The 23434-nt window shown below is 36.5% G+C and overlaps 1 protein-coding gene across 1 annotated transcript in view; it reads right to left on the bottom strand.

Annotated features, from left to right (window-relative positions):
- Positions 1-23434, bottom strand: part of BCKDHB (branched chain keto acid dehydrogenase E1 subunit beta) — a 266976-nt gene that overhangs the window by 54669 nt on the left and 188873 nt on the right. Inside the window, exon 9 of the mRNA XM_019967076.2 lies at positions 19775-19861. Coding sequence (XP_019822635.2) covers positions 19775-19861 — 87 coding nt within the window. The remainder of the gene's footprint in view (positions 1-19774; positions 19862-23434) is intronic.

Here is a 23434-nt window from a genome sequence, read left to right as displayed (position 1 = left end):
TTATGAGATCTAAATTTGATTTGATTTAATTTAATAAGAATCCTTCTTATATAGTTCTAATTCCACTGTTACTAAGAATGTACTTAAGATTTAATTGTAAAATGTAGTAGGGGATGTCGTCCCATAAAGTAGCGTAAATAGGTAACATCTTAGTTTTATATCTTGGCTTGCATGAAACTAATTTACTCCTGCTGTCCAAGTTTGAAAGATAAAGTATACAGTAACCTTTATTCCACTACCAGTTCAAGTCTTTGTTCCTATGACAATCTTCCTATCCAGACAATGGGAAATGAGAACTGATAGAAACAAGAACAACTATTTTAAGAGCTGGCCCTAATAGGCCAACAGAAGTGGATCTAATTTCCAAACTCCCTATCAGTACCTCTCTCTCCCTGCTACTGCTGCTGCTAAGTCACTTGAGTCGTGTCCGACTCTGTGCGACCCCATAGATGGCAGCCCACCAGGCTTCCCCATCCCTGGGATTCTCCAGGCAAGAACACTGGAATGGGTTGCCAGTTCCTTCCCCAATGCATAAAAGTGAAAAGTGAAAGTGAAGTCGCTTAGCCCTGTCTGACCCTTAGCGATCCCATGGACTGCAGCCTACCAAGCTCCTCCATCATGGGATTTTCCAGGCAAGAGTACTAGAGTGGGGTGCCATTGCCTTCTCCCTTCTTTCTCCCTAGCCTGACACAGAAGCTGGAACTCTATGGTCACTTACTGTACATACTGAGCATTTCTTTAGATAAATATACCCTAATGCAAATTCCAGCTCTATCTGATGTACAGATGACCAAGGGTTTCATGAAAACCAATGCAAATATGAAGTCACACTTAAAATGCTTGACTTGTAGATGGCACAGAAAGATCAATATGATTCAGTTCAGTTCAGTTCAGTCGCTCAGTTGTGTCTGACTCTTAGTGACCCCATGAATCATAGCACGCCAGGCCTCCCTGTCAGTCACCAACTCCCGGAGTTCACTCAGACTCACGTCCATCCAGTCAGTGATGCCATCCAGCCATCTCATCCTCTGTCGTCCCCTTCTTCTCCTGCCCCCAATCCCTCTCAGCATCAGAGTCTTTTCCAATGAGTCAACTCTTCGCATGAGGTAGCCAAAGCACTGGAGTTTCAGCTTTAGCATCATTCCTTCCAAAGAAATCCCAGGACTGATCTCCTTCAGAATGGACTGGTTGGATCGCCTTGCAATCCAAGGGACTCTCAAGAGTCTTCTCCAATACCACAGTTCAAAAGCATCAATTCTTCTGTGCTCAGCTTTCTTCACAATCCAACTCTCACATCCATACATGACCACTGGAAAAACCATAACCTTGACTAGATGGACCTTTGTTGGCAAAATAATGTCTCTGCTTTTGAATATGCTATCTAGGTTGGTCATAACTTTCCTTCCAAGGAGTAAGCGTCTTTTAATTTCATGGCTGCAGTCGCCATCTGCAGTGATTTTGGAGCCCAAAAAACTAAAGTCTGACACTGTTTCCACTGTTTCCCCATCTATTTGCCATGAAGTGATGGGACCAGATGCCATGATCTTCGTTTTCTGAATGTTGAGCTTTAAGCCAACTTTTTCACTCTCCACTTTCACTTTCATCAAGAGGCTTTTGAGTTCCTCTTCTGCCATAAGGGTGGTGTCATCTGCATAAGTTTCTGCCATAAGGGTGGAGTCATCTGCATATCTGAGGTTATTAATATTTCTCCCAGCAATCTTGATTCCAGCTTGTGCTTCCTCCAGCCCAGCGTTTCTCATGAGGTACTCTGCATATAAGTTAAATAAGCAGGGTGACAATATACAGCCTTGATGTACTCCTTTTCCTATTTGGAACCAGTCTGTTGTTCCATGTCCAGTTCTAACTGTTGCTTCCTGACCTGCATACAAATTTCTTTTTTTTTTTTTTTTATTTGGGCTACATGTCCCCTCTAAGAATCACACCTCTTTCTCCCTCTCTCATTTACTAACATTTATATAGAGGTATCTCAAGAGGCAGGTCAGGTGGTCTGGTATTCCCATCTCTTTCAGAATTTTCCACAGTTTATTGTGATCCACACATTCAAAGGCTTTGGCATAGTCAATAAAGCAGAAATAGATGTTTTTCTGGAACTCTCTTGCTTTTTCCATGATCCAGTGGATGTTGGCAATTTGATCTCTGGTTCCTCTGCCTTTTCTAAAACCAGCTTGAACATCAGGAAGTTCACAGTTCACGTATTGCTGAAGCTTGGCTTGGAGAATTTTGAGCATTACTTTACTAGCATGTGAGATGAGTGCAACTGTGCGGTAGTTTGAGCATTCTTTGGCATTGCCTTTCTTTGGGATTGGAATGAAAACTGACCTTTTCCAGTCCTGTGGCCACTGCTGAGTTTTCCAAATTTGCTGGCATATTGAGTGCAGCACTTTCACAGCATCATCTTTCAGGATTTGAAATGGCTCAACTGAAATTCCATCACCTCCACTAGCTTTGTTTGGAGTGATGCTTTCTAAGCATCAATATGATTACAGGTCATCATTCCCCACACCTGTGACCCTCCAAAACAAAATAAATTTTCACTAACAAAATCTTCACTGATAACAAAGGTCTTTATATTTTATCTATGAAACAGTTATCATTTTTAAAATGCAGAGACAATAGACTGTTGGCTTTACTGTTGTAAGGGAAAGGAGTTTCAACAAACAAACTAGTATCCACCTGATAAGTCCATCTTTCCTTTCCAGTATCTCAAGGGAAGCATCTCTATTTGCGTAACCTGGAATTCTGTCCTCTCAAGAAACACTGTTTTAAGGGTATTTGTCTCTGAGGAAAACAAATTTTTAGCCAGGTAGCAAATGAGCCAAGGCTTCCTTCTAAAAGAACTTTTTCAATAGAAGCAACACAATGATGATGCTAATTATAACTCTATTTTCCATTCTTAGCTAAATGCTGTTTCGGCAATGAACAAGTAATATTTTGTCTCAATTTTGAGTAATAAGGCAAGCAGTAAGAAAACTCATGTTAAATGAACTTTTCAACTACTTAGCAAATTTCTTCAAATGGCATAATCAACATTTCAAAGTGGAATTTTTTTTTTTTTTTGGAAGAGATTTTTTCTGAAGGAAAAAAATCAGAATCGGGTTTACTCTTTGGAGAAATCACTATGAAATGTTTTATGGGCTCTGCTTGTTTTTGTTCTTCTCTTGATATTTGGAAAAGACTGTCTTTCTTAATTATGTGTCATAATGATCCCCTTCATTTCAACTTTAGCCAGTTATCCTCCAACAGTATCATTAAGACTACTGTTAGCTATGCTATCCTTGGAGGGAATTAACAATGTAGGCAGAAGTTTCACATATAACACCTTACTCAACGATACCATTTTAAGAAACCATCAGTAAAAAGGTGAAATCAGATATTCTTTGGTGGGAAGCACATACACATTCTTTGTAATGATAGATGATCAAATTTTAAAATGCTCTTCAGATGGTATTAAGTAATTCTATAATCTTTGTAATATCATTTTTGACCAACCATGTGAAAAGAAAATATATGCCTACATCCAACCTCAATCCTTTAACTTCCTCTAGTATTACAGGGCACTTCTGATTCTTGTCTAAAAGGATAGCGCAGAATTATAACTTTGCTGCAGAGATCCATGGGCTTGCTGAGACCAGCATGGAGAATACTGTCAAGAAAAGCAAAGAGAAAGAAAGGGAGGGAGGGAGGCAAGAAGGAAGAAAAGGAGAGAAAGAAGATACTGTAGTTCTCTGAAAGGCTAAGAAGATACCCAGGTAGCATCCAGACCAACAAGCGGCTTCTAGCTTCACCTGTACCTTCCATGACTCAGTGTGAATATGGGTTAATCAATGTACTAGTTTTCTAAAGTACATGGATTTTATTAAAATGAACACTATTTATTAGGTAAATTGATAGCTGCATACATAATAAAACATTCCATCATAATAAAAGACTATTTTTTATCAAGTATAGTACTTCATTATTTTTAAGGGAACAGAATTATGTTTTTGGAACTGCCACAGCAAAGCTGGTTTTAATAAAGTATAGGATGGTGTGATGTTGAAATATTATTCACAAAGTACATTCAACTGGGTCTGCCGTGTACTCTGAGGTAGAAACCTATGCCCAGAAAAGTTCATGGTTAAAAAGTGAAAGCATAAATTTATTGTCAGAGTGCAGAGGCTGGAGATTCTTCCATAATGAGCTGCAAAGGTAAGACTAAACTTCAATTTTCTTAACTGTTAATACAAATTGGAATAACCATTGGTACTATTTTTAAAAGGCAAGTAGAATAAAGGAGAAAAATGGTGCTAGAACATTTAAAATTACAAGTCATCTCAGGGAAAACAGATTGTCTGACTGGTCCAGAAAGCATTCAACAGTACAGGCATAGCAAGTATTCCATACTACCTGCATTCTAAGCTGCATATTAAGAATTAGTCCAGGAAAGAAACACAAAAATGTAGTTATTTTGATGGTGAATTAGTCCTATCAAGAGAAAGGAAATAATCAGAACTTATTTTAAACAATGGCATAACTATAATTGTGGGTTATAAATGTAAATTTTGAAATGTTAGTCATCTCAGTGCACTTCTTAAAATACAAATAATTAGATACTTTTAATGGTATGGACATGAATTATCATTTCACCCAGCCATTTTGCTAAAGACAAATTGATTCATGGTACCACCTGCAATATGAAACTATCTTTAATAGTAAACATCATTATATGATCTTTTCAAGGATTAAAAACAGAAGGTAGGTCTCTTCAAATGGATCAAGAATTAAAATTAAAATCCCTTCTTCGAAGTAATTTTAAAGAATATAATCAAATATTCAACACTTCCCCAATCAAATGTAATTTTTCAGACATTTCTGCAAATTAAAACAACCTCTTGAATGATTTCATTAATATTGATAGATTTTCTTCAAATCAAAACAATTATAAACTACATGATTTCTGTTTATAGCTTTCATTTTCAACTGCTTGTTTTGGCAGTTAAGTGTTGATTGTAACTTGTCTTAATTTTCATAAGTGTTTAGATTTGAATTGAGCAGAAAATTCATTAGCAGTAGTTAATCTCTATTTTCATGTCTATTTTCAACTCAACCGTGTTTTGGCGAGCTGTGAACTCATTCATGGAAAGAGATGACGGGCCTTGTAACAACAAGTAAACTAATTTGAACTATAAATTTAATTATTCAAATTACCAAAATAAAACGAACTTTCAACAGCAGCAACTTTACTGCCCACCAAGAGGCTGACAAAGTAGCTGAGAAATTTAGTTTTATATCCAGAAGGCTGACCAGCCCCTGATGGTGAATACAGTGCAGATAAAACCTGCCTAAAATTTCTCGCCTGACATAAAATGCTTCTCCGTACTTGCCTAGGACATTGTACAAGGTGACCAAGAAGACTGACCACATCATGGATACATGCTCTGCGGCATCTCATTTACAAAATGTTAAATAACCTTATTGTAGTTTGAAAAATATTAAGACAAGGCCATACTTGATAAAATTATTTTTTAATATGTGAGAAACTATTTGACACCAAATAAGAAAATGAACTATTTTAAATCAGTTGTAATTCTTTTTGATAATACAACCAGATGTTCAAGAATTACTGCTTCTGAAGGCAACTATAACTCTCTAGGTGCTGAAATACAATTTAAAGGTACCAAATCACAGAAATCAGTAACTTTTTTTTTTTTTTTGAGTATAGCTGAGTAACAGTGTTATGTTAGTTTCAGGTGTACAGTAAAGTGATTCAGTTATACATATACATGTATCTTTTATAAATTATTTTCCCATTTAGGTTATTAGAGTGTGTTGAGCAGAGCGGCTTGTGCTATACCCGTAGGTCCTTACTGGTTATCTATTTTAAGTATAGTAATGTATAAATGTCAATCTCAAAACTAAATTTTAAAAGAAAGTAATGCCTTAGGTTCTGAGAACCTATGTTACTCATTAAATAGTCTGTTCATTCTATGAAGCTTCATTGGTAACTATTTAAAAGTAAGAGTTTCCTTTAGCCTCACTAGACAATTATGAGGAGGAAAAAAAGCACCAGTAGATTATTCAAAAGAAGTTACTCTCTGCCGAAAGGACAGTAAGTAGAAATGTGAAATTCTACAGCTCAGAATATCAGTGTTTATTTCAGAGGTTAACTCAACAAATACAAAGCAATTTTTTTTTTTTTTTTTTTTTTGTGGAGGGGCAGGGAGCAGAGGACAACAAATTGGAGTGGTGAGATACAAAACAAAAACACTTCAATCTAGCAGGTTTTGTAACTAGGATTTCTATATACAATATAAGGCAGCAAGAATATCATTCTTCAAAGGAACTGTTAACAACAGTGATGCCTGGGGACAAACAATTCATTTAAATTATTTATTGAGCACCTGCTTGGTGTCAGGCAGGGTTCTTAGGTACCAGGCTTACGGGAGCAAACATGAAGCTGCCTTCTTTGGAGGGAAGAAAGACACTAAACAAATCAACAAGACACCTGCACACATTGCTCAGGCTACGAGGACAGGAAGACAGAGCCGTGTGATGGAGGAAGACTCTGGCTTGCGCAGCTCCTGTTGATGCGGCCCCAGGGACTCTCTGAGGAGATGCTATTTCCAAACTGAGGTTCCTGGAGAATCCACATATTCCTTTAAATAATTTCTACCTCGTGATTTAGGACTATATTTTTATAACATAACCTTTCAGTTGAACACATTTATTTCCAAACATTCCAGCAGAATTAATTTTTCCCATCCAACGGGAAGATCTGTTGGTCTTAAGAGGGTTAGACAGGAGTGGTCTAGGACACCACCAAAAGGACACAACAAAATACTAACCAGAGTTTCCAAAGAAAGGGATAAAAATGTGCAGGAAGTTTAGTGTAAATGCACCTTTGAATTCAAAGGGGACTACTTCTGACTGGAAAAATATTAAGGATTGTATGAGAGAAAGTGAGCACTTTATCATTACCCAGAGAGATGGAATGTGGATAATCTTTTTTTCTGACTGGCTTACGTTCAAAAAGATTTAAAAAAGACAGATGGCAATCCAACATAAAGCTAATACCAAAGACAGGAAGAAAAATCAGTAGGGGATCCAATGTTGGTATCATTACATACTATTAATGTTAGTTTTAGTATCATTGACTGTTTAACCTGGGAAAATGAAATAATCTGAATATCCCAAATTATGCTGCTTTCACCTTTATAATGAGACCAATGAATCAAATATACCATGCATGTGGGGAAAGAACTAACCTGGATAATAACCAAATCTATGTGCTGGGGTTTCACTGGTTTTAAAACTATCCCACATCACAAACTTGAGTTAAGGATTACCACTATGAATGACAAGTCCCAAAATTCAAATGTACATGATGAAGAAACCACACCAATGTGAAATATGAAATTTAAAAAATCAACTCTATGAGCAAGCTCTGGGAGTTGGTGATGGACAGGGAAGCCTGGCATGCTGCAGTCCATGGGGTCACAAAGAGTCGGACACGACTGAGCCGAACTGAACTGATGAGCAAAATGAGCGTTCTTATTTAAAACAATTTAGGAAGAATTAAAAGACTTACCATGTCTTGTGAGAGAGATATCTAATTATAAGAAAGCTCTTAATTATCAATACTATAAATTATGATATATGTACATAGAAAATAAATTATGAGAAAAATAATAGAAATTTTTACTTTTATTTTTTTCCTAAGCCCAAAGGCTCAGTGGATAGAGAATTCGCCAGCATTGCAGGAAACATAGGAGATGGGGGTTTGATCCCTGGATCAGGAAGATTCTCTGGAGTAGGAAATGGCAACCCACTCCAGTATTCTTGCCTGGAAAATCCCATGGACAGAGGAGCCTGGCCAACTACAGTCCAAAGGGTTGCAAAAGATTCGGACATGAGTAAGCGACTAAACATACATACGTGTATATTTTTTTTCTTTTCACTAAATTGGGCAAGTAGAACACCTGTAGGCTTGCCTAGTGAGTTTTTCATTATGCTACAATGTTTTCAACTATTCTTTCAATGGTTTTAATAGATCCACAATGTTCGGTATAATTCATTCAACTAGGGCTTCCCTGGTGGCTGAGTGATAAAGAATCCACCTGCCACAGCAGGAGATACAAGTTCGATCCCTGATCTGGGAAGATTCCACGTGCCTCGAGGCAATAAGCCCGTGAGCCACAGCTACTGAACCTGCGTCCCGGAGCCTGGGAGCCGCAACTACCAAGCGCACGTGCTGCGACTACTGGAGTCAGTGGGCCCTAGGGCCCCGGCGCTGCAACAAGAGAAGCCACTTCAATAAGAAGCCAGCGCACTGCAACTAGAGAGCACCCCTGCTCACTGCAACTAGAGAAAAGACTGCAAGCAATGAAGACCCAGCACAACCAAAATAAACAAATAATTCATTCAACTGTATTCCTGTTGCAATTGATAACTGCTTCCAATATCTTACTAATCAAATGCATGGCACAGAGAAGAACGCCCTTATCCATTTCTGTGTGTAACTCTAAACTGAGGAGCTGTAGAATTCACAAGTCAGAGGGTTGATACACAGTACCAAACCGATTTCCTGGAAAGATGAATCATCACTTTCTACATTCACCCTGCACCATCTCAACAATAAAAATAATTTATGTTTAAGTGCTACCGCTTTTATAGGTAACAAAGAATAGTAATATCCCATTTTGAAATTTGCATTTTTAACCATAATAAGTGGTGTATAATTTCATGTTATAAAAATAATCTGTCTCTGACCTTTAAATACAGGGCTATTAATTTCCTTATGGATATTTAAGAATGTTTATCAAAATACACATATTTATCTTTTGCCATATGTTCCAACACTTCTTCAGATGTCATTCTCCTTTTAACTATGCTTGCTTTTGTCACACAAATATTTGTCACTTTATGCAAATACTTTAATCTGTGATAATATAATTGACCTTATCGTGTTTTAATTTTTTGCTCAAAAAATTTCTTGCCCATATCAATCAGTTATTTTCTACATTTTTCCCTTAAATTCTGTAGTTTGATTTCCTTTTCTTTTTCTTTTCCACTCTATTTATTTAATTAATTGTTATTGGAGTTGCTACACTATGTTAGTTTCTGCTGTACAGCAAAGTGAACCAACTGCATGTATACATATATCCCCTTATTTTGGATTTCCTTCCCATTTAGTATAGCTCCCACAGAGTAGAGTCCCCTGTGCTATACAGTAGATTCTCCTTAGTTATCTATTTTATACACAGTAACAACAGCAGCCAAAGATGGAGAAGCTCTATACAGTCAGCAAAAACAAGACTGGGAGCTTACTGTGGCTAACATCATGAACTCCTTATTGTAAAATTCAGACTTAAATTGAAGAAAGTGGGGAAAACCACTAGACCATTCAGGTATGACCTGAATCAAATCTCTTATGATTTTATAGTGGAAGTGAGAAATAGATTTAAGGGCCTAGGTCTGATAGACAGAGTGCCTGATGAACTATGGACAGAGGTTCGTGACATCGTACAGGAGATAGGGATCAAGACCATCCCCATGGAAAAGAAATGCAAAAAAGCAAAATGGCTGTCTGAGAAGGCCTTACAAATAGCTGTGAAAAGAAGAGAAGCAAAAAGCAAAGAGAAAAGGAAAGATATAAGCATCTGAATGAAGTTCCAAAGAATAGCAAGGAGAGATAAGAAAGCCTTCCTCAGCGATCAATGCAAAGACATTGAGAAAAACAACAGAATGGGAAAGACTAGAGATCTCTTCAAGAAAATCAGAGATACCCAGGGAACATTTCATGCAAAGATGGGCTTGATAAAGGACAGAAATGGTATGGACCTAACAGAAGCAGAAGATATTAAGAAGAGGTGGCAAGAATACACAGAAGTACTGTACAAAAAAAAAAGCTTCACGACCAAGATAATCACGATGGTGTGATCACTGACCTAGAGCCAGACATCCTGGAATGTGAAGACAAGTGGGCCTTAGAAAGCATCACTATGAAGCTTTGGAGGTGATGGAATTCCAGTTGAGCTATTTCAAATCCTGAAAGATGATGCTGTGAAAGTGCTGCATTCAATATGCCAGCAAATTTGGAAAACTCAGCAGTGGCCACAGGACTGAAAAAGGTCAGTTTTCACTCCAATCCCAAAGAAAGGCAATGCCAAAGAATGCTCAAACTACCACACAATTGCACTCATCTCACATGCTAGTAAAGTAATGCTCAAAATTCTCCAAGCCAGATTTCAGCAGTACATGAACCATGAACTTCCAGATGTTCAAGCTGGTTTTTAGAAAAGGCAGAGGAACCAGAGATCAAATTGCCAACATCTGTTGGATGATCAAAAAAGCAAGAGAGTTCCAGAAAAACATCTATTTCTGCTTTATTGACTATGCCAAATCGTTTGACTGTGTGGATCAGAATAAACTGTGGAAAATTCTGAAAGAGAGGGAATACCAGACCATCTGACCTGCCTCTTGAGAAACCTATACGCAGGTCAGGAAGCAAAAGTTAGAACTGGACATGGAACAACAGACTGGTTCCAAATAGGAAAAGGAGTATGTCAAGGCTGTATATCGTCACCCTGCTTATTTAACTTATTTAACTTATATGCAGAGAACATCATGAAAAACGCTGGGCTGGAGGAAGCACAAGCTGGAATCAAGATTGCCAGGAGAAATATCAATAACCTCAGATATGCAGATGACACCACCCTTATGGCAGAAAGTGAAGAGGAATGAAAAAGTCTCTTGTTGAAAGTGAAAGAGGAGAGTGAAAAAGTTGGCTTAAAGCTCAACATTCAGAAAACGAAGATCATGGCAACTGGTCCCATCACTTCATGGGAAATAGATGGGGAAACAGTGGAAACAGTATGAGACTTTATTTTTTGGGGCTCCAAAATCACTGCAGATGGCGACTGCAGCCATGAAATTAAAAGACACTTACTCCTTGGAAGGAAAGTTATGACCAACCTAGATATTATATTGAAAAGCAGCGATATTACTTTGCCAACAAAGGTCCGTCTAGTCAAGGCTATGGTTTTTCCAGTGGTCATGTATGGATGTGAGAGTTGGACTGTGAAGAAAGCTGAGCGCCTAAGAATTGATGCTTTTGAACTGTGGTGTTGGAGAAGACTCTTAGAGTCCTTTGGACTGCAAGGAGATCCAACCAGTCCATTCTAAAGGAGATCAGTCCTGGGTGTTCATTGGAAGGACTGATGCTAAAGCTGAAACTCCAATACTTTGGCCACCTCGTGCAAAGAGTTCTCATTGGAAAAGACCCTGATGCTGGGAGGGATTGGGGGCAGGAGGAGAAGTGGACAACAGAGGATGAGATGGCTGGATGGCATCACCAACTTAATGGACATGAGTTTAAGTGAACTCCGGGAGTTGGTGATGGACAGGGAGGCCTGGCGTGCTGTGATTCATGGGGTTGCAAAGAGTCGGACACGACTGAGCGACTGTACTGAACTGAACAATAGCATATACATGTCAATCCCAATCTCCCAATTCATCCTACCATCCCTACCTGGTGTCCATACGTTTGTTCTCTATGTCTGTGTCTCTATTCTGTTTTGCAAATAAGATCATCTACACCATAGCAACCTCCTTCAGGGTTCTTGCCTGGAGAACAATGGACAGAGGAGCCTGTGGACTACAGCCCATACGGTCACAAAGAGTAAGACATGACTGAAACAACTTAGTACGCATACCATTCTCCTAGATTCCACATATATGCATTAATACAGGACATTTGTTTGATCCATTTATAGTTTATCAGAGGAATAGAAAACAAAGGGCAGGTTTGAGAGATTGAAAACCCGATTGCTAGCTGGATGGAGGTGGAGGGAGAGGATGTGGATGGGGAGAAGGGAGGTTAAGGAGAACACCAAGAAAGGATTCGAATTGACAAAATGGCATCCCATGCTCAGCAAATAACATTGCGAGACTGAGCCCCTTTCTAACAACTTTATTCCTCCTCTTTCACTATAAGTCATCTTTCTTGAAATAGTTGTCTCTATTTAATTTTCACCATTTAATCACCAGACCAAATACAATGGGAGCTACATGTGCTTTTTTCAAAGTCACCAGTGTCTTCTGGTTGCCATATTCAAGGTACGACCATCGGTCTAGCTGACAAACTGGGAAGCAGTTAATATTGTTGGCCACATGTTCCATGATAAAAGTCTCCCTACTGGTCTTCTGCAGTGGCTCGCTCCCCTTCCCTTCCTTCTCTCTAGCCACTCCATCTTACCCTCCTCTACAGCTCTCGCTCCCTGCTCAGAAATGTTGGCAAGGACTGCTTCAGTAACTCCCCTTCTTAAGACTGTCCTTTTCCTGTGTGATCATACCATATCTATATGACCTCAGCCATTAACATAAGAAGATGGTTACTTAGTCCTATCCTATATGTTAGAATCTCTTTGGAGCTTCCAAGACCCAAAGCATACAAGTCTAAAATGAATTCATCATTTTCCACAGGTGATAGATATGCTTAAATCTCTTTTCCAGTGATATTCCCTGACTTAGTAAAAGGGCACCTCCATTCAAAATTTGCCCAAACTCCTCCTTAATCAGTCAGCAAGACTTTCTTTCATACTCTCCTCCTCTCTCTAAAATTCACCTTTCTCTCCAGCCTCACTTCTGTGTCCTTGGTTTAGAAGACCCTTAAATCTCTCATCTAAATTACCCAAATAGGTTCCTAATCAATCTCTGTGACTTCTCGTCTCACCCCTCCCAATCCATCCTCAACATAAAATGCCAGAGGTTTTTCTAAATTGTAAATCTATCTGTGTTAACCTCCCACTTAAAATCCTTCAGTTACACCGCTTTGCCTTAACCAATGATAATTGTGACCATTGTTCTTTGAATTTGTATAACTTCCTTTTTGCCAGCAAGTTTATAAGGTGTATTTTACATACATATATTGATATATTTAAACTGGGAATTTGTATCTATGTGGCTGGTTCTACTCTGTCATGTCTATTTCCTCTACACAAAAACGAGCTGCTTAGTATTACATGTAAGATTTTCCCACTTACCTATTGATCCTTAACTCATGCTACAAACATCACATACTACATTTCAGTCAAGTCAAAACCATTTTAAACTCTAGAATATCAAATATTTTTCCTGCCTCCTTATTTATATTGTTCCTTCTGCCTGAATCCTCACCCATGTTCACTTCTCCAAGTTAACTTAGCCATCACATACAAATTGGGTGATCAAGTATTTTATAATCCCTGCACAGTCTTCTGAATATTTCTCTATCCTAATAAGTACCACAGTATAATTATCTGTTTAGTGTCTATTTCTTCAGCTGAATGTTAAGTGTCTACAAAATAAGGACTCTATTTCTTGAATGAAAGGTCCAAATTAAGGATATGCTCAGAAGATTCAGTAAAGGCTGGTTGCAAAAATTATCATTCAGGAAATGTCTAGCAGGCCACTGTGATTGAAATAGGAGGGAGGGGGATAGGGTACAACCTTTAAAATAATAATATAGCTATAGGATATGACAAAGACCTAGCTGGTTAGAATCAACTAGGTTCAAGATGGTGGAAGATTCGACTTCTAGTAAACCTTGAGCCTCAGTGTATGCTCATTGTAATACAATTGCATAAGCTAAGTGACATAGTCACCCAGCACCATGCCAATTCTGAGACGAACCATAGAAGCCCAAAAATTGGGCAGTGGCCCAATTCCTGGAAATCCCCACCCTTATCCCCAAAATAATTGGAATAATCCTCCCACTCATTAGCCTATGAAATTACCCAGCCTATAAAAACTAACCCCACCATATTTCAGGCTCTCTGTCCTGAGAAGGCCCACATTCTTCCTGTGGGGTGTGTTTCTCCCAAGGTGTTTCACCTTCTAGATGGCCCACATTCTGTTCTCTCTAAATAAATCCACTTCTTACCTAGGACTTTGTCTCTCACTAAATTCTTTCTGTGATGAGACATGACGAACTTCAAATTCACCAGCAACATGATCCCTGTGGTACCAGAATCATAAAAGAATGTGAGAAATAACACTGCAAACGTTGGTTGGGGCAGATAAGGATCGTGACCTAAAGATCTATTCCTACAGCCAGCCAACTTCTACTGGAGGTTTTCAAACAGATGAGGGACAACCTTTGATGTGTGTGTTAAGAAAATAATGCATAGTAAAGTGATACAATGTGAGAAGTGACAGTCACTTAGGGACAGTGATAAGAAGACAATTTAATAGGCCCAGAAAGAATTGAAAGAAACAGAATTCATTTTGAGATGAGCTGATTTCCAGAAACTGGCAGATATCCATATGCTGATGTCTACCTTTTCTCCTTGTCTCATGTTAAAAATCTTTCCACATAAACCATTTTATCATAAAAATTTCTTATCCTTACCAAAATCAGCATGAAGTTGGAATTTTCAGTCTAAGGCCCCACAGGCAGAGTCAATCATGAAGGTTTCAGATTTGAAGGTTTTAAGACTAGCCTCGCAAATGGTTGAGATCGCCCGGGGAAGAATGGGGAGAGGAGAAAGAGGGCTGATGGGAGCAGCTTGGCCACGTGTGCACTAAGGAGCAAAGGCAAAAGAGACACCGGAGGAGACAAGGAGTGGGCAGAGCAAGGGGGAAGACCAACAGAGCAAAACACGCGCTTAACCTCTAATGGCGATACAGCAGCTCCACCCATAATACGTCCCCAGAAAGGCTGTCTTTGGTTTATATTTATGACCACAGAAGCTGTTTACTGAACATTCAACAGGCTTCAGGGCAAAGTTCCATTTTAAGAAGGTCACTGCATATCTGACTACTCTATTCTGATGCTTTGGCTCCATCTAGATAGACATTAGGACATAAGTACACTTTTCCTGATTGCTATTTTTGTTGTTGGCAAATGCTTCGTATCACTCATAGAAAAAGGAGAGTAATAAGATTATGAAAGTGTAGTTAACTGTTCATCCGATTACTGCCTTGACAGTTTTCTCTGATGACTCTTTATCAACACAGTAATTTTATTTCAACATATTTTTCACAATGATAAAAAAAACTCAAGACCACTTAGGATGTTTTCCCTCTTCTTCAGATTGATGTTTTTAAACCAGAGGGTTGGTAAATTTGGTGGTAATAATAAGTTTATAAGAAAAAAATATCCTTCTGCATAATCCTTTCTAACATGAAACAGTGAGAAAGACAAAATTCTTTACTTGAAAATTATGAAAGCTTCCTTTTACATGGACTAATATAAACCCTATAAAAGCCCTCTCAAACATTTATAATATGATTATCTTAAAAATATATGTCTGTAATGCACAATTTCTGGGTTCTCATCCTAGAAATAGAGACTGTACAGAAAGGATGGAACAATGGTATGGAAATTCACCATCCTCTCCAATTGGACTCTTTATTGCAGACTTATTGCTTCCATGTGTTAAAAAAAAAAAAAATTCAAATCTTTAAGCAGCCCCAATCCCTAAAATTTTTGGCACTCTTATTAAGCACTAAATCCAGAGATGAAAAAAAAAATTGTATTATTATCTCAAGCTTATCTGAGTCAAGATTTAGTTGATCATTATGGGAATGTATTAGAAATTAATAATAAAGTTGGTTTCTACAAGGCTTAAAGAAAGTATACTATTTAAAACTATTAAAATACCAGAAACTATTTAGTCTTAATATTGATAAATAGTGCCTATTCTGAATACTGTATTCTAGGATATATGATACATATAAATTGGGGGAAATATATTTTTCTACACAGTAAAAAAAATTTTTTAAGCTATGATTACATAAAGCTGAGGAATACAAACATCACATCAAATTAAATCATAATTTTCCAAAACAACACAATCTTCACTCAAACTCCACAATGAGGTCAATGAATTAGCTAACCTCTGTTGTCTCTGCACTTTTCCACAAATCTGGGTACAGAATGGAATGTGTAACTCCCTAAAAGAAGCTCTCCTCCAAGTTTCGGTATGTGTCAAAGGAAAGAAAGGGAAAGTTCCCTCACCCCAAAGTGAGAACAGATGGGAATATAAAGTTAGATGGGAAGAGACAGTGAAGCCTTGGATGACCGACCCAGAAATCGTCCCCTGAGGGAGCCAGATACACCAGACCTCACTCAGCTTGTTCTGCCCTTCGGTTAACTTCCAAATTAATCCAGTAGGAATGCAAAGGAGTGCTCAGCTTTGATGGATTGGTTTTTATTTTTCTAAGCATTTACATAAATTTTATGAAGAAACTACTGAGAGATATGTTTCAAATGTTAGGTTTAATTAATACAAAGTAGTCTCCTAAACACTTTTGTGACTTTAACATTACTCCCAACCGAGACTGGTAACAATGAATATTTATTGAAATAATAAAATAAATGGCTTTAAAATAAAGACGCACCGGGCATGAGAAAATTTGTGTACACTGAACTCCTTGTACGATAGAAGAACCATCTGCTATAAATTGAAAAGTTACGTAAATAAAATATGGACATATTTTATGTTCATTCTTTTCATATTTTATCTAGCTAAAAATCATCAGTAGGAAAGCCAGCAATACTTCCCATACTTGCAAAAAACTTCCTTTACTTGACATTCAATATTATACAACATGATATAATTTTTCCATCAAAAAATATCAATTATAAAATTAAAGAAATATTGTCTAAAATGCTGTATTCTCTTGGATTTTTAACTTTTAATATGGGAAATAATTTAAAATTTGAAGAAAATAGAAAATGGTGCTCTCAGTTTTGAATTTAAAACAATAGTTCTGTAGTTAATAATCGTTCTCCCAAAATATATTTTTAAGAGCAATTTCGTAAGATTAAGCATGAGCTCTTAAAAAACTACCAAATTTCTTCCGCAAAACGATGCTTAGGGAGTACATTTTGTTTGTGTTTGTTCACTTTCACATAAAATTTAAATTTGTTGATACAACAAGAATAACTCAGCATTTTAATCCTTAGTGCTCACGTGTACAGATCACTCTCATCCCTAATTTCAAACTTCTTTTCTAGGACAACAATGAAAAGTTCTCTATGTACCTTTTCCCTGTGTCCCAAAAATTGCTTTCAAAATCTTAACCCTGCTTTATCTTTTTTAACCTTACAAAGTATACACAACAAAAAGAAATAGAGAAGCATGAACTGTTCCAAGTGGTGAAAGCCGCTGCACCTCACACTTAAGTGATTTCAGTTTAAACAAACCCAGGCACTGGGTAATTTGATACAGGCTTCACTTACAATAGGGAATGTGACCGATCTTCCGTGAAGAAGATGCTCAATACGATATGCTGCATTTATTTGAATATGTGCATGAAACAATTACTGAAAAGTAGATTATATTATTCAGATTACTCTACATTTTATGCAGACATTACTACCAAATTTTTTTTAAACCCTCTCAAAGTGTTTAGCATTTCTTTTCTTTCTAGTCAACACACAAAAGCCACAACAGGCAGACTATTCCAAGATACTATGCTCATTATATTTTGCTAAAATTCACTTTCTATCCTTTCCATTTGTACAAGTAATATCTGAATTTGGCAAAAACAACTGTGAACATTTTCTAAATCTTTTTCGTATTAATAAATCCCAATTTTAATTCCCCAAAACATCAAACGAAGATCCCTCTACAGATTTTTACATTGTTGCCTTAAATCATTTTGTGATTTGTTGGTGGAAAAGTTCTCACATGCAAACAGAGAACATTTTATAATGAATCCAGAACTTCTACCTTCCTCCTGTGGGCGGGGGGTACTCTGAATAAAGAATGTGCACTCAACATTTACTCAAGACTCCCATCCTAGACCCAAATCTTCCACTTAATTCTAACATTGGTTCAATCACGAGCGCTATGAATGACAAACACTCATCTGTTAAAGGAACATAGTTGGTTTGGCTTCAAAATTTCTCAGACCTCAGACACTCAGGATCAGTGGGCATTTTGGGAGTCTGAGTATTACAAGGTATGGTCTTTGTTTTGGTGTTTTCATATTATGCTAAAAAATATGACCATATTCTGGATCATCTCTGTCACAAACTTGATCACTGATTATTATCATATAACTTCAGGATCTGATTTTGATACAGTGTTTATGACCTTGGTGTTAACTTTTTACACTGACTGTATTTAGCTCATAATATGATACTCCTCAAACTAGAATTCACTGGTTTACTCTTGGAGCCCGAGAGACAATTTTCCTTCAACACAAGTCCACATATTTTTCAAGACCAGTAGACACTAGGCAAGACAATCTTTCTAATTCTTTTCCACACTGAAACATATGTTACAATCTATTTCAGCTTCTAACAATTAATGGAATTCAAATTTTAAAAGCATACTTAAATCAGATTTTAGTTATAATTTCTAAATTCTATGTTCTACTTATTTTCCTTCTACCTTTAAATGGTAGTGAAATTTTTGAGATGGTATTCAGTGGGCAAAATGAAACAAGGCTGTCAAACAGAGGTTCCATTAGCAACAGCCAGTTCCTCTCATTCAAATGGGTTTAGTGGACCACATATTAAGCAGGAATCAGAAAATCCTAGTTTCTTTTTCCAGTTTGCCTTTGACTTGAAATGGAATCTTGGTGTTAGTGATTCATTCTTGCAAGCCCCATTTTTTTTTCTTTCCAAAGATAGTACATTATATTACTCATGAATAAAATTCACAGTAAATACCAGGTATTCATATTACATAATGATAAGCAATATGCTTCAAATTGTAGTCTCTATAATAAAGAAAACAAATCTACAAAACTCAAATATTTTCTTAATTTTGTTAATGATAATATATACAATATGTAAAAATAACAGCATAATTTTTATTATAATTATGAATTCTTTTTATCCAGTTTTAATGCTTAAATTTTATCTAATTTTAAAATATTTATAACATTGTCAATTCATACTTAGATATTTTATTAGTAGAAATGATCAAGGTTCATATCTCATAATTTCATATCAAGGTTTTAAAACTTACACTCTTAAAGGAATTTTCAATGTATATGTATCTCAACAATAGAATCATCTTACCACCAGTAAAGTAAAATGTTTGCCAGCTACAAAGATACTCTAAATTTAAAATTCATGCAAACTTCCACTTAAAATATAGTTATTTAATTTTTTATTTTAAAAAATTGTAAAAGATGAAATGTTTAAATAATCTTATTCAAATCTAAATATAAATGTGATGAAAGTCTCAAGTAAAAATCCTCTAAAGAGGTCTGTAGAATTTTTTCCTGATAATCAGCATCTTAACTGAATACTTTTTAAAAAGAGGCTTTTAAACCATTTCATAAGTGTTCAATAGCATAATGTAATTCAGTTAATCAAATTAATAAATTAATCATTGACTGTAAAATTATTTACTGAATTTAAATTACTGACTTTTGACAGATTCATTTTTTTTTGTAAGGTAATTAAAATCAGTCTTATAAACTATTTCCTGATAAGCTTTATCATGAAAAGTTCTATCAAAACAGAAACATCACATTCAAATTTAAGAGTTTGCTTTTCCGGTTATCCTAGCAAACATAACCCACATGAGTTTCTTAAGATTATTTCAAATTTCCCTCTTCCTATTAAGGAATTTTTCAGCTTTTAAGATTTCTTTTTAAGAAGATGTAATCAGACCATTATCTGAAGGACAGTGAACTGGAGTCAAACGCAAAAATGTACATTTCTAAACAGTGCATACTTTTACATATTGTGATAAGTAATTTTGTTCTTGGAATAGACATATGCAATTGCACAAATGCTTACATCAGTGCCAAAAAGTTACTCTACCTGAACCGTTGAGCTGATCTCAGAGGCAAAGCCGCCCGTCAAAGGAGCCTCATGACTTACTAGCAGTCGCCCTGTTTTGATCACAGACTGAAAGAGAAAAGGAAGTCTGAGACTGAAGAGAACACATATTTCAAGTATACAATGGTAGTTTTAAGTAATAAAAATAAATTATTTATATCCCATAAACAATTTAAAATTAGCATTTCAATTTTATGCCAAATAAGCTGTAACTCCCTTTCAACCAGACAGTTTGATTTTTGCACTGCTAAAAAAGTTTTCAGTAGTTTAAAATCCTATGGTAAAAGAAAAATGAGATTTGTAATTCTATGTATGTCATTAAAAATGTACTTTTGTGCTATAAATGGAATTATTGTATTTCACATTTTCCTGAGTATCATTTCTTTTCGTCATGTGACTTTAAGAATGAAAGTGTCTTTTTGTCCATTTGGGAATATATGTGCACATATATAAGTAGTCTTAGGACATTTTTGTGTGGGTGCTGAGAAGGAAAACATAAAAATAGCATGTAAAAACTGTAACAAAGGAAAAGCTCAAGCCACTAGACATTAAAGAAAACCAAGCAAGCAGAAATCACCAGGAAAGTAAAAGGCAATTACAACTCTCTTCATTCAAGTGCACTGAAATTTGGTTAACGACCACAAGTCCATTTTAAAGTAGAAAATGTCACAGACAATAAGGACATATTCTCAACACCGGCTCGGTGTGGTTTCTCCCACTGTGCATGGCATACTCTGTACAATAATAAATCAAAAAGTAGAGCTATGATATCAGAGCAGGATGCTAGGGTGGCGGAAGGTTAAAAAATACTAAAATCAACAGCAAGTTACTGCTTAAAATACATTACACAATTACCATATTACAAACGAGAAGTTGTAATTTCTCCTCTACATTTCCAATCAGTTGATATCACCTTCTTTAAATTCTACATTACTATTTTAGGAACATGAAATAAAAATCTTCCAAACAAAAAAGCTTACAGGCAGAGGTCATTTGAGTGCCCTTCACTTTACTGCGCTTTGCACATAATTGCAGTTTTTACAAACTGAAGTTGACATTGTCAGATGATGGTTAGCATTATTTTTTTAGCAATATTTTTTTAATTAAGATAACATACATTTTTTAGACATAATGCTATTATACACTTTATAGACCACAGTGTAGTGTAAGCATAATTTTTATATGCATTAGGAAGCCAAAACATTCATGTCACTCGCTTTATTGCAATATTTGCTTTATTTCGGCTGTCTGGAACCGAATCCTCAATATCTCCAAGGTATGCCTGTGTATAAATTAAAAATATTTCCTTCATTCTAGGCAATTAAAGTTTAGAATTTCAAGAGCATGCAGCAGTTTCAGCCTGCAGATGTAAAACTCCAAGATATGGCCAGTAGCCACGACAAAAATAAGTTACTATATCTACTATGTAAATAGTGACTGAAGAATGTAAAATTTTATGAACACTTTAAAGAACACCATCGCCTACTAATGAAATATTAACCTTGGAACATGTTGGTTTTTGAATTTTATGACTATGATTAATTATGTCAGTGTGAAAGGCACAAATTAAATTTTAAAGCACCTGGTTAGAAATATAAAGCCAAAAATACTCCACAATCAGGAAAAAAATAAATGCATTCTCAAAGCATTTCCTAAAAAGGTCCTGACTTTAAAGATTGCCTATTCCATAAACAGATTTGACAATCAAACCTTTCTTAAAGCTCTGAAACCCAGAACTCTGCCGACATAAGAGCGTCTAAGAATGATACAGTCAAAATCCATCTCAGCTAGATGGTGCAACCTAGCTAGTGGGTAGAAATGAGAAACATCTATAAAAATGCAGTAATTATGTTCAAACCTCATACAACAGAGCTGGTATTTTTTATGTGAACTGAGTCTTATCCAAGATCAAATGACAAACTTGAGGATGGTCTCAAAAGGCTAGTAGGCAGCCAAGGCCAGTGGCTTACCCTTCCTCTAGCCTGCAGAAGGTAGTGGGGACACTAAACACACACACACGTACTCAAGATAGAAGTTTCCAACCTGTGGCATTCGTGCAACATGATGTGTAGGCAGATAAACTCTATCAACAGGAGAAAAGCTAAATAAACCAAGATACATCAATACAGCAGAGTATTATATACTCATGAAAAAGACTGAGGGCATGCAACAGTGCCTGTGATAAGCTAGTTGATAAAATAAGCAAATTGCAGAAGAACATCATCTCATTTTTCTGAAAAACCACCACCTCAATGGTGGGGACACCAGTAAACATAGCCATACACATTGAGCCAACATGTATAAATAGTCTAGAAGAATTTATTCCGAACTATCAAAACTTGTTTATCCTGCAAACTGACAGTGAAGGGATTGTGGGGAAAAAAACTTTTGCTTTTCTTTTTTACTTTCTGTGAAAAGTATATTTATGTTATTGAAAATATTCTCAATAAGTCTAAAATAAATAAAAACAAAAGGAAAGATCTTTCGAATTGATGCTGAAGGTAACAAATACATGCGACGTTACAGTCATAATCTCAAAAAAATAATATTTTTATGTTATCTTAGGAATAGCTTCAGATACAAGCGAACCCTGAGATCCCAAACTCCACCAGGAAGGAGGCACAGTGAAAACACAGGGAGTCAGCCAGCCCTGTGCCAGGCTCTGTATGACTAGTTGAATGTCAAGATCATAACCAGCCCATCTCTTGACCTTCAAGCTGGATCCCAGACAAAATGGGAAATCAACTATTAGCATCAGAGAAGATGAAGTTCTTCAACACCTCTGCAAGTATGTTAGATAAAAATGCAAGTTCTTGAATCAGGAGTTATGCTGACAGTTCTTAAAGTAATTCTAGAAATTTTTAAAACACCAAGATTTAAAGGGTAGACACAAAATGAAACGTTAACAATGCTGCGAGTCTATGGAAATTGTCAAAGCACCCAAACCAGTGAGAAAGAGAAGCTACAGCAACAAGAGAAGAGTCAGAAATAATAATCAAAATCCCTAAACCACTGATTATCACAGGGGTTGCTCTGTGTTAGGCTCTGAGCTTAGTCTTTTAATTTATTTAATTGTGACTGCATCTAAATTTCATTTCTGCTTCTTAAATTCATCTAGTATCTGAAAAGTATTAAAATGTATAAAATAAAATTACATCAAATTCTGAAAAATGCCCAAGTATAGACAAAACATTGATATTTTCAAAAAAATAACATCCATCATAAAAGGCTGAGTCTATAAACAGAATTCCAAGATTTTGTAAGGTCCATAAAGAAGGCTGAGTGCCAAAGAATTGATGCTTTCAAACTGTAGTGCTGGAGAAGACTCTTGAGAGTCCCTTGGACAGCAAGGAGATCAAATCAATCAATCTTAAAGGAAATCAACTCTGAATATTCATTGGAAGGACTGATGCTGAAGCTGAGGCTCTAACAGTTTGGCCACCTTATGTAAAGAGCCAACTCATTGGAAAAGACCCTGATGCTGAGAAAGATGGAAGGCAAAAGGAGAAGGGGGCAGCAGAGGATGAGATGGTTAGACAACATCACTGACTCAATGGACATGAATTTGAGCAAACTCTGGGAGAGAGAGAAGGACAGAGGAGCTTGGAGTGCTGCAGTCCATGGGGTCACACATGACTTAGT

This window comes from Bos indicus, chromosome 9, assembly GCF_029378745.1.
Source record: "Bos indicus isolate NIAB-ARS_2022 breed Sahiwal x Tharparkar chromosome 9, NIAB-ARS_B.indTharparkar_mat_pri_1.0, whole genome shotgun sequence".
Taxonomy (NCBI): Eukaryota; Metazoa; Chordata; class Mammalia; order Artiodactyla; family Bovidae; genus Bos; species Bos indicus.
This window is presented reverse-complemented; position numbering and strand designations above follow the sequence as displayed.